Here is a 14169-nt window from a genome sequence, read left to right as displayed (position 1 = left end):
ATGTCCCATTCATGTCCTATCCGTGTCTCATCCATGTCCCATTCATGTCCTATCCGTGTCTCATCCATGTCCCATTCATGTCCCATCTGTGTCTCATGCATGTCCCATCCCTACTCCATCCACATCCCATCCCTGCTCCATCCTTGCTCCATCCATGTCCTATCCTTGCTCCATCCACGTTCATCCGTGTCTCATCTGTTTCCCATTCGTGTTCCATCCATTTCCTGTCCTTTCTCCATCCCATGTATGTCTCACCCACATCCCATCCTCACTCCGTTCATGTCCCCTGACACCCACAGCAGTGAGGACAGCCCCCTATCCCCAGACACCAGCAGAGCATAACCCCTGTGGTCAGGCTTAAGCATTGCAGAAGCAAACTGGAGCCCCATGATACTCAGGCTGGGGTTCTCAGTGGGCTTTAAGGACCACCTGTGCTCCTGCTTGCAGCAAAGCCATGGAGCTCAGGCTTCAAACTGGGGCCACCTTGAATCGCACGCACCTGGAGTGGGTTAATCCCTAAATATTCATTGTTTTTCCTGCTGCAAGTCAATGCTGTGATGTGGGCTGTGCTTGTGCCACGTCCTCTGTCCCAGTTGGTGCTGGGCAGCCCCGGGAACCCGTTACCAAACATAAAGCGAGTTTGGTGCTGTCCATTTCCTCTTCTCATAGAGAGTGGGTTAAGGGCCCGTGGCAGATGATGTACTTCTGAAGAAAACTATACATCATTGCTTTGGAGCCTTCTGCAACTCTCCACGACGCTCTTCAGCGATGCGTTCAGCAGCGCTTTGAATACTTTCCACTCGAGAAAGAACCATTCAGCCAAAAAAACAGGAAACACATGGCCCACAGCAGAGCCTCTGATTTGAGTACACCTGTTCTCATAATGAGCGAGGCAGCAGATATTAACTTCACATCGGCAGCAGCTCCGTGAACCGAGGCATGGGCTGCAGGGCATCGCTTTGGCTGCTCATCTCTAGTTGCTTGGTTTGGGGTATGTATATCTTTCCTACCTGCAAACCGTGTGGGTTCGGATGGCTTGGGGGTATTAGCAGGTATTAGAAACGGTGAGTTGTGGGCTGGGTGGGCAGGCGGATAAATGTAAATATCCATCTGGAAAACAAATGACACCCGACTCCAAGTTGGATGTGCGGCGCATCCCTAATGCGCTCTGTAGTCAGAGCGAGGGAGGAGAGAATAAAAGGTGATGAATGAACAAAGGCAGTGATGGTCAGAGCGTATCTGTGGTGGTGAAATACTCTGCCTTGGGTTTTGATGGGGGATCACCAGTGCTGTGGGCAGGAGGTGTGGGTCCTAGCAGACCTGTGGTCTCAGCTCTGGGTGCTGGTGGGGGTGAGGTGGTACTTGAGCAACAGAATGTCTATAGGAGCATCAGTGTATGAGGAGGTGGGCTGAGCCCTGACCTTCTTTGCAGTGCCATCCTTGGGGGTCTACATGCATCCCTGTGTGCTGCTGCACCATCATTGGGCAAGCAGTGAGGGGTCTGCCTGGCAATGCAGCAGCACAGGGCTTGCCTCCTCTCTGTTGGCTCCCTGTTACTAGAATACCTGCCCTCAAAATCCCCCTGGGTTTTTCTGCCTGGACAGTGCTCTGAAAGTCCCATGAATGCAATTCCTGACACTGGGGCTGCTCTGAACCCTGCGCTGTGCCTACATTCCCACAGCTGGTCCACATGGGTGCACCCGGCCTCATACAACCCCAATCCCACATCCCAGCCACCTTCCCATGGGGAGCATCTCTTCTCCTTGGGAGCTGCAGCTTGCCAGGCCTAAGGCTTTGCAACCATGTTTCAAAAAGGGCTTTTCCATTCAGTAATTAATCAGGAGCTTAACCGCTGTGCTCCATGCCACTGAGAAAATGCAGCCTCCAGCTTCATGCTGGGCTTTGCTGAGTTCCTTTGCAATAGCAGCCGCTCTGCATGGCTGGGTCGGCACCCCAGAGATGTAATTCACAGGGACAGCTCTGAAGCTGCTGTGTTTCATGCCGTGGAGGGGGAAAAAATAAGCAATGGCAAGGACTCGGGATGGGGGTGAGAAGCAGTTGCTGTGAGCTCGGTTGTGGTTTTAAATGGAAGAACGTGCTACAGCAAAGGCAGATATCGACATTATCTGGGCCAAGTCCTGCTCTATATCCTTCCCTTCTGGGATGAGCCCTTGCCCCATTGGAAAGAAGTGTGCAGGAGACATGAGGGTGACGTGGCACATTCCCTTCCACGCTCTATTGATGAGCAGTGCTGAGCTGGTATCATCCTGTTTCCTACAAAAACAAGCCCACAACTCACGGGGGCTGCAGGCAAATATGAATCATGGCCACAACCAGAGGCAACTCATGAACAAGCCAGGGCTACTGGTGACCAAAGTGCTTTGGTGTGCATTAGGTACCATTGCCACTTGTGGTGCTCAGATATCCCTGGGGCACACAGGGTTGCTGGAGTGTGGGGCCGCTGTCACTGGGGCAGGATGTGGTGCCCGACCCAGGGCTCAGGCTGAAAACACCATGAGGTACAGCAGTAGAGAGATGAGCAGATTATTACACAGGGGGTTGATGTGAGATTACCAGGGCAAGCTCAGCACCATCCCCTGCTTATGCAGCTCTGTGACCAAAGGGTTGCATCTCCTCCAAGCCCCCCAGGCTCTCCCCACACTTCTCTGCTCTCCTTCCAGGCATAGGCTGTAGGACAATGGAGACAGTGCTTGGCACCTTGGGGAAGGCAACAGTCCTGGGGATCCCCCATAAATTCCAGGAGCTCACTCAGCGCTTTGGGACAGCCACATGGAAGCGGAGCGTGGAGAACCCACTAAACAAGGAATATTTGTTCACATACTACAATGGTAGCTACACCAACTACAAGCCAGGACAGATTCGCTTCCATCCATCCAACTTCTCCCTGGAGATCCTCAGCACCCAGCGGCAGGACCAGCAGCTCTATGAGTACTCCATCACCATGGGAAACGGGGAGACCAACTGGCATATCCAACTGGCAGTGTATGGTGAGACACGTTGCATTGATGGGATGGTGGGAATGTTGGGCTGAGATGTGGCAGTGAGCTCAATACCCCTTCCAGAACCCTCTGGTAAAGGCAGACCTCAGCCCCATTTCCAGAGCCTCCAGCAGGACTGGAGCTGCACCTCCCCATCTCCATCTGATGGCAGGAGGGCTCGATAGGATTTCTCAGCCTTAATCTCTTCTCTCAATCCAGAGCCCGTGTCCGATCCCAGCATCCACATCCTCGACTGGATGCTGGCCAATGACAGCTGCACAGTCACCCTTAACTGCACGGCGGCGCGAGGGGACAACGTGTCCTACAGCTGGGCCAGCTCTGAGGCCAACACCTCATCACTCTGCACCCACAACGGCAGCCTCCTACTGCTCTCCTACAACCCCACCACCAGCAGCCTTGCCTGCGCCTGCACTGCCAGCAACCCCGTCAGCCGACGCACCACTGCTCTCCATTCCTCCATCTGCAGCACCGAGCAGCAAGGTGAGCCCCCAGCACCTGACCCCACTCTCTCCCCCACCTCCAGCCCCATGGGGAATTTGTTCACATTGCTTTTGGCGCCTCAGAGGAACCTTTGGCAGGAAAAGCAGCCACAGCACCTCTGTGGGTTGCATGGCCATTCCCGTAAGCACTGAGCTGTGCTCGCTGCACCCCACTGACCCAGGCTTGCTTGAAACAAATGAGATTTGCACAGCAGGAGGGCTGCGGATGATGAGAACCTCAGCTTCCCCCAGGAGACTCACAAGGCCAAAATCATGCTCTCTGTCATTGGGTTTTTCTTGCCCTCCCCTGTGACGTGGGGACTTTTGCTGTGGCCGTGTAACACAGTGGCTGTCCCTCACCCTGGGGACACAGCAGTGACACCACCTCTCTGTCCCCCACCCACGTGGGGCTCTCGCCATGCCCCATGCCTGGCAAACATCCCCACAGCATCTCCAGATCTCAATAGAGAGGGGAAGATGCTGACATGAGATGCTGCAGGGCATATTTCCCAGCACTGGGTCCCCCCCAGACCTTACACACACACACCGTGACACCCACATTAGTAGCAGCCTCTGTCTTCTCAGCAGGGCTGGAGGTGCAAAACTCTGCCCCCAGGCTCCCCACAAAGCCTCCAGAGACGTGTCACGGCCTCATCCGGCCCTCATCAAGGCTTTTTTTGCTGGCAGTTGCACTTTGTAGGTGATTATAGAGAGTTCAGTTAGCAAAAAAACAACCACATTTCCTGCTCCTTGCTATCGTTCTGCTAAAATACTCCGCCCCATAAACAGGCAAGAAGGTACTGGGAGGGATGGGGTTAACGATGAGCTCTCTGTTGGACACTGACTCTCACTATCTCTGAGCCACAGGCAGCTGGAGGACAGGGATGCTGCTGTTGGAAGTGGTGCTGCCCACAGTGATCCTGATCGTGCTCGCTGGGGCCTTCACTCTGACCTATGTGGTTGCAAACATGAGTGAGTGCAGGGTGTGGGGGTTTGGAGGTGAAAGGAGCAGCTCATGGTTCCCCCAGCCTCATGTTGGGGTGTCCAGCTCTTGTGAGAGGAGGGTTGAGTGGGACCTGCTTTGTTTGAAGCCCGGGGTAACAGACAGGAAGGAAAGCAGCTTAAAAAAAGAAAAAAGGACATAGATACCTGCTTTGCCTACTATGTGACCTCAAGGGCTTTGTGTGGATGCTGCACATCTCTGATGGTATCACATGGCTTCAAGGGGAAATGCGTGATCTCAGCCCAAGCTCAAGAGAGCAACATCCCTGCAGAGTACCCTGATGAGGATGCCCCATGCCCCTGAGAAGTGATAAATTCACCAAGCCAACGAGCCTGCAGCCAAACAGCTGCATCAGGGTTGGAGCCAACATAGGAAACACTGGGAACCCCTCAGGGGGAGGAGTATGGGGCCAATGGGGGGTTCTGCTGCCACTCCGTCCCCTGTGGTGACTTTGCTGTGTCCCTTGATGCAGGACAACCAAGGGAGCAGTCGCCACACACTGAGGACAGCACAGTGCACACCATCTACTCTCAGGTGCAGCGGGTAGAGGTGAGTGAACCCTGCAGGGTGCAGCACCCCAAAGCTGTGTCCTTAAAGATCTATGGGTGATGAGCTTGGAGCACAAGGTGCCAATGCAGCCCTATAGCTGGGGAAAGTCAGGTCGTTACCATCCAGGAGTGGGGAGGCTGTGGGATCTCCCAAGTGTCACCTCCCATAGGGCCACTTTACTTTGGGACTGTTTTGGGTGCTGCAGTATCCCCAGCTCTCAGCATCCCAAGGTGGCTCTGGGAATAAACTGTATCAGGAGACCTTGTAGTGCTGGAGAAAGGGGAGAGCTGGCTGTCATTACTCACTTTTTGCTCCCTGTACAGAAGCCAAAGCCCCCCTGCAGCCCCCCGGGCACTGATCACCCCACCTGCACCACCATTTATGCTGCAGCCACCAGCGCATCCTTACCCCCCTACAGCCCTCAGGTAAGTGGAAAGGGATTGATGGGTCCCACACTTAGCACACCAATCCAGGCACCTCTCTCTCACCCCACTTTGCCTTTGCAGAGCCCCAACACGGAGCCCATGACAGTATATGCCAGCGTGATGCTGCCCATCAGCTGAGCCTCCCCACGGGGCAGGACCCGGCTCCGCTCCTGCACCCTACATCCAAACCCCGCATCCCTGCGGGGGGACCTCGCACATCCCTGCGCAAAAGAAGCACGCAGCTCCCGACCCCAAAGCATCGCCGGAGCAAAGACCGTGACAGAAGCAAGGCGAGAAAGGGAGCTGCGCAATGAAAGGGACCCGACAACAGCAGTGCTCGGAGTGATGGTCTCGCCAGGGGGAGCCCATAGGGGACAACACGGGCTGCCTAACCACAGCAGAAAAGGAAAAGCAACGAATCAGAAGGTGCCCCGTAGGCGGTTCCGAGGTGCGCACTGAAGAAACGGTGTCACAGCGAGGAGCCCCCGCGGTTCTCCCAGCTCTCCCGTGGACGTGGGAAGCACCGCATCGCTTCTCCATCCCCTGGGCTGGGTGTTTAGCCAAGCTTGGGGGTGTGGGCAGCTCTGTGCCCCCACCTTGCACAGCACCAAGACATGGGAGGCTCAGGGTTGTCAGCTCTTTCCAGCTGTGCCATAATCCCACTTACAGCTGGGCTCAGGCAGCAGGGCCGACCTCACCTGCTATGGGAAATAAACATATAGGAAAACGTTTCAGGAAGGTTTGTGAAAGAACACGCGGGGGCTGCAGCTGGGTCAGGCTCTGGTGGGGAGAGAAGTGCATTTTCTACGCATTTCAAGCTTCCTCTTCCTGTTACTTCAGCAAAAATCAGCTGAGCTGCTTTCTTAAGAAGTCTGTCTGCAAAGCTGCTACTTCCCCAAGAGCACATCCCCATAACACCACCACCTCCTCCTCCTCTTCTCCTTGTCCCCCACCAGCATGGGGGCAAAGGAGGAGCTTGCATTAAGGATCTGGTAACACGGTTACTATCTATTGAGCAACCAGAACTTGCATGCACCCAATGCTGAAGAAGCGGCTGCATTACCCCACAGGATGAGCTGAACACACTCACTGTTTCCGCTCACCCTCTCATGGCTCAACACTGGGGAGGAGGGCAACAGCCGAGTCTGTTCCTTCACCCCAGCAAGAGAAATCATCACAAATTCAAAGTCAGACATACCCATCTGGCCTTGCACACTTCCCCACTCCATTTCCAATACGGTTCCAGGGTGAGACTGCTTCCCAAAATAAGCCCAATTGGGGAAGTAGCTGTTATGCCTCAGCTGACCCTCTGCTGACCAGCCTGGTAAAGCCCTCCACATCCCCAGCACTGCAATGGGTTCTCCCTCTCCATCCTCTTACCCTGGGAAGCCTACAGAGAACCATGCTGCTGCTGTAAAAACCAATACCAGAAGTGCCCATAAAGCAGTTTGTGCAGGTAGAGAGCTCAGCTCTCATCTCCCTTACATTGCATACCCCAGTGATGGAGATCTGTGAGCACCAGCACGCTGCTGAGTGCGGCACTGCACTCATGCCTTATGTCACTACTGCAACACTCAAGCCTGAAAGCAGCCTTTCTCACCTTAGGTCTTCACTCCATGCATCCCATGGGATTTTCTTGCACCTCACTCCTCTTAACTGGGAACCCTCTGAGAGACTGAATTGGTCTTAAGTAGAGGCACTTGCAGGTGGGCAGGGAACCGCCTACAAGGTGTGGTTAATGCAGAACCCCCCTGTATGGGAAGCTGGCAATCACAGCCTGAACCTCTGATTAATCAGCTGAGGCACGTGTTGGGTCAGCTGTGGGAGCACAGGTGAGAGTAATTTAGCTGTGCTCCCAGAAGGGCTCGAGCTTGACTCCACCTCCTCTGGACCTCATTTAAGGGCTGACCACCACTAAGGCAGCGTCTCTTGGGGATTGCTCCTTGGTGGAGATTGTCTCAGTGCTTCCCAGCAGATTGATGGCTTCTATATGGGTGAGTTTTTCCTGTAAATAACCTTTTGGGTATTTATAATTACCATCTTTTCCTTATTGTTACCGTACAACCCCCAAACACTCCATCACTGAAAAGAAAGCCCAGGGGGGATCTTATGACTCTTTCCCATTCACTGTAAGGAGGATGTAGTGGGGTGGAGACTGGTCTCTTCACCCAGATAGCAGTGATTAGATGGCAGGTGATGGTCTTGAGCTGCACCAGGGGGTGGCTGCTGCCCCTAAGTGGAGATAGCAGCCACCAGGGGGGATCATGTGCACCTTCATCCATCTGCAGAGAGCATATGAGAGCTGGGGCTCATCCAGATCTGGCCCCCAAACACACCACTCCCCATTGACTGCTCAGTTCTTTTCCCAGCCTACCAGAAAGTGCTCACACTATGGAAGTTCCATCGTACATCTCTTGCCAGCTGCTGGGCTTGGAAGAATTCTATTATCACGGATTCCTTCCTTAGGGACAGCATTTGGGGTGAGCCAGAGGAAGGCATTAGAGTGGATATTAGGAACAATTCGTTCTCCAAAGGAGTGGGGATGTATTGGACATCCTTTGAGGTGTCCCAGCACCGAGGGGAGATGATGGTTGGGGTTGCTGACGCAGTGGGGGTGGGCTGGGGCTGTTTTGTTCTGACTGTGGTAATCCTCTCGTACTCTTAATTCATCCTCACTTCCTTTTGTCACTGCAAGCAAGTTCCTATGTGAGCACACTCAGCAATGCTACGGGGTCAACCGGACGTGTTTTGGTGGCTGCTGCTCATCTCCCTCCTCCAGCAAGCAAGCAGGGGTGAGATGTGCGCGCTTCCCTCGGGGCCAGGATGGGGAAAAAGGGGGGGATCCTGAGGGTTGGGTGGTTTGGGGACACCCAGGAGAACAGAGCTCCAGCAGTGCCATCACCAGCATGCAGTGCAGTGCCTTCTGTGGGGACAGATGTTGTTTATTTAACTCGTTATTAGGGCTTTGCTGTGCTGTTCCAAAGCAGTTGGGCAGATCCCAGGTCTTGTCCTGGTCCCACTGCGTATTCCAACCAATGATGAGTGCCAGCTCCTGCTTTGCCACTGCTCTCTGTGCCCTTCTGCTCCCCTCCTGTGTCAAGCTCAGGGTCTGTGCCCTATTGCCACCCATGAGCTGCTTCAGAATTTCCAGTGCCTCCAGCTCTTGTGTTTTAATCCCAGGGTATTTAGGTATTGGAGAGCCAGCCTGAGCTCTGCTGGGGCCCTGGCTTTGGCCAGGTGCTGGCTCGGGGTGGGGTTTGCTCCCCTGAAAGCTGGAGATGTTCCTTGTGGTCAGAAACCAATGCTTCATGCAGGATCTGCAGCTGGCTGTGGCACTCGCAGGTGCAATGAGAGTGCAGCTCTGATGCTGGTGGTGACCCATGCCTTCATTACCAGCCTGGGCGGGGAATTGTAGGATATGCATCATGCAGCAGCTCTTCCATCCCTTCCCTTCCATCCTTATCTCCCCTACCAGCACTTCCACACAGCCAGGACAGCTTGTACTTGCTGCTTTCACCAGGGAAGGAGGGTGGGCAGAGCTGCCTTTGCTTGGCTTCAAAGATGAGCACTGGGGTGAGAGCGCATCCTAGTGCCAGGATCCATTGCTTCCAAGCTCCGAGGGGAAAGCTCCACTCCAGGACCAAGCAAGGCAGCAGGGATTGAAAATGAGAAGTAGCAAAAATAACAGGACAGTGTCTTCCTCCTCCTCAGAAGAGGGAAATGTTAAATTCAAAGAAGAGGCCACCTGCTTTCCACAGTCTTATCTGCTGTGAATAGGGAACCTGCTTGACTTCTCTGAGCTGATCCCAATTCCTCCTTGCTCTTTTGCTTCACCCCTTGCGTGTTCCTGGTGCAGCCTCCCACCATGTGCTTGGGGGATGTGAAAGTAGAAAGAGCAAGAAGGGGCTCAGGGACCAACAACCCATCTCCTAAGGTGGCAGGGCTCCAGAAGCAGCACCTTGGAGCCCTGCCACCCTTGGGTTCAACTGGGTTTTTCTCTTCAGTGTGTGCCAGTGATGGGACGGACATAGCTGCGGCTGAGGGCAAGTCTGTCACGTTCCACCTTCAGAACCTGATAGGAGAGCACTTGACCTGGAGCTTCCGTGGTGAACCCATATTGTTCATCAAATTGGGGGTACCTACTGAAGGCACGATTATTGACAAATCCTTCGTGTCCCGTCTGGTCTTCCCCAACAATGGCAGCTCACTCACCATCTTGCAGCTGAGGAGGAGTGATTCTGGCACCTACTTAGCAAAAAATGACGAGGTCAAAGTGAACTTCACCCTCCGCGTGTACCGTGAGTGCCTTTTGCTTCTGGCCCCAGGCAGAAAGCAGGGTAGAGGGGTTTACTGACAGCCCCCATCCCTACACTTCTCACAGGTGAACTGTCAGAGCCCACAGTGAGCTGCACCGGGTGGAACTGCTCAGCTGAGAGCTGCAGCTATGTGCTGCACTGCTCCGTGGACCCCCCTGGGGACTCTTCCTTCTTATGGAGCTACAACAAGCAGCCAGAGAGTGAAGGATCCGAGTGGGTGGTGGTGGAGAGGCAGCACCCTGCAGATCCAGACCCTCTGCCATATACCTGCACAGCAAGGAACCCCGTCAGCAGCCGCAGCACCACAGTCTTTCCCTCTGCCCTTTGTGCAGGTGAGAGCTTGCAAAGGATGCACATGTGAGGGATGATGTGCTGGGGATAGGACACATCCTGCAAAGGATCCCCAGTCAGGGGCTTTGTCAATGCACTCAGTTCTCTTCCCCCATCCCTATTCTCTCCCCCACACCACCAGAAAGCACAGCTCGCATCCCTGTTACCGGTGAGTTGCAAACTGTCTGCGTCCGGTCCCCAAATGTCACAGGGTCCCCAAGGCACCGCTGCTATTGCCATGCTGACCCAGCTCCACACTGGAGACTGGGGAACCTGAGGGGGGAGGTCTGGGTTGGCCCACAACTGTCCCAGAATGGGGGCATGCAGCAGAGAGACAGAGCTGGAAGGAGAGGAGAGGGGGAGGAACAGAGGTGCAAGGTGGGAAAGGCTTAGTAGGGTTTAAAGCATCCCTGCTCTGATGCTGGGCAGAGGTGCTTTGGAATATGCCTGGGATATCTCTTTGTTGTTGCCAGAACCTCCTTCTTTTCCCAGACACCTTTTCCAGCAGCCACACCGTCACCATAGTGGGATTTGTGATTGGACTGCTCTTACTCTTGGCTATCATCGTTATTGCTATTAAATTAAAAGGTAAGGTGCAGTGTCCACGGCTCCCTGCCTTGGCAGTGGGAGGGCTGCTGCTAATGGGAGCCTTGTGTCACTTCTACCCAGGAAGGAGGAGCCAAAATCTACCTGTTCCTGCATCTCCCACAGCAGGTAGGATTCCTGGCTCCCCCAGCCTCCTTCCTTGTTTATTCTTGGGCACTGAGATCCAGAAGAAAACCATCCATCAGCACAGCTTGGGAGTGTAGCTGCTCCCACAGCCCCAGATGCATTCACCCCCCGTGTCTGTGTGATCCCACTGTTGGTTCCTAGTCATGCTTGGGCTTGCAAGCCCCCAGTGTTCCCCATGCCTTCACCCTTCATGTACAGTGACAGGGAAAGGTGCCCATGATCCTTTTTTGGAGACCTTTGTGCCCTCCCCAAGGGAAGGAAGCAGAGCCATGAGGACATCTCCAAAGCACGAGGGACTCTGGGGACAGGAGGGAGCCAGCCAGGGTGCAGAGGAGTCAAGCAGTGAGATGGCTGTGCCCCATCCAGAGAAAGAAATGAGCCTGTGCAACACCTGCCCAAGCTGAGCATCCCCTGCCTGCAACAGCCACCCTAAACCGCTGCTGCCTGGATTCCTTGCTTTTGGGGGCTTTGTAGAAGGAACTCCATCACCTGTGCTGAGGCTCAGGGTACACATCCTGCACTGGACTGGCGGCAGTTCAGTCTTGAGGGACCAACTGTTGATTCCTCTCCCTGGCATCCAGGGCCATTCAGTGGTGGATGTGCCATGCACATCACTGCCACAGCTGAGCCGATTCCTAAAAGGGATCTCACGGACCTCTGCAATGTGCATGTTTTGTTCTTTCCATAAGGTGAAATAAAGCTGATGCAAACAGGGGAGCTCCTGCCTTGTGTCTTGCATTTGTGAATGCCCGAGTGGGGTGTGCAGGCACATCCAGCACCTGGAGCAAAGGTTTCACCTGGCTGTTCTTTGGGGCCCAGCCCTTCAATGGGAAACAGCAAAACGCTGCACAAATGAAAGTCCACGTGGCTGTTTCAAATGGTAGAAACTGAAAATTATGACCCTGAGCCCCAAATACAGGATATAAACCCACCCTCCTTCTCTATTTGGTGTGCTGACACCAATGCTTTCTGAAATGGTACTTAAAATGGAGAAGAAAAGGAATGAAAGCAGCCATGGATCCTGTATGTAAAGAAAAAGCTGACTGTCATAGCAAGTTGCTTTGGGCTGCCTTTGGCTGCAGGTGCATAGCTGTGGTTTTGCATGGGATCCTTGCAGCTCTCAGTGAGGAACATCCTCACTGTGCAGCAGTGATGCAGCTGCCAGCACCGGGGCTGCTCCTCTACCTGTATGACTTTGCAGGGGTTGCAACAGAGAACATGACGGTGTATGCTGAAGTCGGTTCTGTCCAACAGGTGAGTCTATCCCTGTCCTTTTTGTGCATGGCAAGATGTGCAAGTCTGCACAGCTGCAGGATCTCTGCCTGGGATGGGGACAGCACAGGGGATGTGTGGTGGGGACACAGAGGAAGGACAGCAGCTGGATAGCCCCAACTTCATCTAGTGCTTCCTCCTGGGAACTCAATGTGGGGCAGCCACAGCCACCTGCCTGCACTTCTCCTGTGCCTCCAAGGCCCAGTGCTGGGATGTGCTCACCCCACTGAGCTCAGGGGTCCTGTGGAGCTGTGCCCATTCTGTGCCCTGGAAACGTTTAAATAACTTCTTCCACAGATGCATGCACGGAATTGCCCTGGGGCACAGAAAGGTAACCCAAAGAAGTCGCCAGCCTCAGGGGTGGAGACCTCCAAAACCATTTATACCACCGTCCAAAACATAGCTCAGGTGGGTTGGTGCTTGTGGTCATCCCTGGGTGCTGAGACCCTGAATGGAGACAGGGCTGAGCCACAGCAGGATGGGGGAGCTCATCCCATGGCATCATCAAAGTGCCTTGATGCAGAGGCATGGGATGGCACAGCTCCCAGGAGCCAAAGCAAAGCTTTGCCTGTTTTCAGTCTCAGACAGATGACGAGAAGATGAGCAACAGGATGCTGGAGCACTGTGAGCAGGAGAAAAGCCCCTACTCAACAGTCGGTGAGCTGTATCCCATGGCACAGCCCTGGAGTGCCCACATGCCTGCTGTGAGCATGGATCTGTTCCCTGCCACTGGGGAGCCATCCCCATCACAGACACAAGGAGATGAGCACTGTGGGGATGCAGTGCTCACCTGGGACAAGAGCTCTGGTCACGTGTTGCCATCTGGGTGAGGTTTGGGATCCTATCTCTGTGATCTGTGGCCACACCAAAGGACATGGACCAAAGCTGTGGCTGCACACCCAGCCCTGCCCTGCAGAGGTGTTGCTCCTGGGATGCTCTCATAGCGAGGAGCCTCAGCAGAAGCTGCTCAGAGGAATGAGAGGACTCAATGGAGCCTTCTCCAGCCACAATTGTTTTTTGCTTTTTTAACTCGTCGAATAATTTACTGCTTCGGTTACTGAACAAAGAAAGTAAAAATAACACTTTGCGAAACATGGTGGAAAACCAAGTGTGAGAACACTCACCTTTGCTATGCGCTGAGTTTCCACAGCACCGCTTGCAGCAACCTCACAGTCCCCGCAGTGCCCATCCACTACACCCAGCATTGCTCTGTGCTGCAGTTCAGCTACGTGTGGTCCTGCAGGAGATGGTGCAGGGCTGCACTGGGAAAGAGGGGGTTCATTCTCAGGGGGAAATGTGACAAGGAATGTGGCCCGGTGCCATTCTGCACAACTCCTTTGTATATACTGGTATGTGAAGCACTGGAGCCTTGTGGTTACAAGCAGTGCTGAGCCCCCCTGAGCAGCTGCCAGCCTTGAGATGCTGCATGGGGGAACACAGCTGGGGCTGCTCCTTAGCAGGGACTGGGCTGCAGGAGGAGGGTCGGGGGGGGGGGGGATGTGGTGCTCTGCTTGTCCCAGTGCCCCTCGCCATCCATTTCCAGACGGACACCACTCCCAACGTGCTGCTTCCCCCTCTCTTTGTCTTGTCTGCACGGATACTGAATTATTCAGGGATGGAACCAGAGATCCTTTGAAGTGCCTGGCACAGGAGAGCCCTCTAGGAGCTGCCAGAATAGAAATGCAAGGCACATCTGAGCTCCATTTCTCTCTGTTTCTCTTCTTCTTTTTTTTTTTGGATGAAAACCATCTTATTGACAAACCCACGGTGTGTTTTCTGCATTTTCACACCGTGCTCATGCATGGTTCATTTTTTCTGTGTCTTGAATTCGTATCCATCAAATAAAAACAGATTTGATCCACTGTGGGTCATGTGTTTGTCCAAAGGGTTCGTCCAAATCTATCCCAGCCCTCCGCTGCTGGATGGGGCTGTGCACAATGTGGTGGCACTGGAGCACCACCACCATTCACTCTTTATCTGTTGCCCCATCACAGCCCCAGCAATGCCCCCAGGGTTAATTTTAGGCCATGAATCACCCCATGA

General features: G+C 54.0%; 2 protein-coding genes across 3 annotated transcripts; both read left to right on the top strand.

Annotated features, from left to right (window-relative positions):
• Positions 1 to 932: 932 nt before the first annotated feature.
• Positions 933 to 6156, top strand: LOC140263532 (signaling lymphocytic activation molecule-like). The gene is made up of 7 exons (XM_072358468.1): positions 933 to 991; positions 2682 to 3008; positions 3219 to 3500; positions 4367 to 4471; positions 4975 to 5051; positions 5375 to 5476; positions 5558 to 6156. Exons 1-7 carry the CDS (start codon positions 940 to 942, stop codon positions 5612 to 5614), a joined length of 1002 nt encoding a protein of 333 aa, XP_072214569.1. The 5' UTR covers positions 933 to 939; the 3' UTR covers positions 5615 to 6156.
• Positions 6157 to 7417: 1261 nt separating this feature from the next.
• LOC140263512 (SLAM family member 5-like) lies at positions 7418 to 13988 on the top strand. 2 transcript variants are annotated; one of them, XM_072358440.1, is made up of 10 exons: positions 7418 to 7470; positions 8172 to 8268; positions 9481 to 9774; positions 9858 to 10124; positions 10265 to 10291; positions 10615 to 10710; positions 10792 to 10836; positions 12056 to 12108; positions 12424 to 12534; positions 12705 to 13988. In XM_072358440.1, the coding sequence occupies exons 2-10, from the start codon at positions 8199 to 8201 to the stop codon at positions 12954 to 12956; spliced, it is 1215 nt and encodes a 404-aa protein (XP_072214541.1). In that variant the 5' UTR covers positions 7418 to 7470; positions 8172 to 8198; the 3' UTR covers positions 12957 to 13988. The 2 variants fall into 2 exon arrangements, with proteins under 2 accessions (XP_072214541.1, XP_072214542.1); XM_072358441.1 differs by lacking the exon at positions 10265 to 10291.
• The last annotated feature ends 181 nt before the right edge of the window (positions 13989 to 14169 follow it).

The sequence above is a fragment of the Excalfactoria chinensis genome, chromosome 31, assembly GCF_039878825.1.
Source record: "Excalfactoria chinensis isolate bCotChi1 chromosome 31, bCotChi1.hap2, whole genome shotgun sequence".
Classification (NCBI taxonomy): domain Eukaryota; kingdom Metazoa; phylum Chordata; class Aves; order Galliformes; family Phasianidae; genus Excalfactoria; species Excalfactoria chinensis.
The sequence above is the reverse complement of the archived record's forward strand: the minus strand, read 5'-3'. Positions and strand labels throughout refer to the sequence as shown.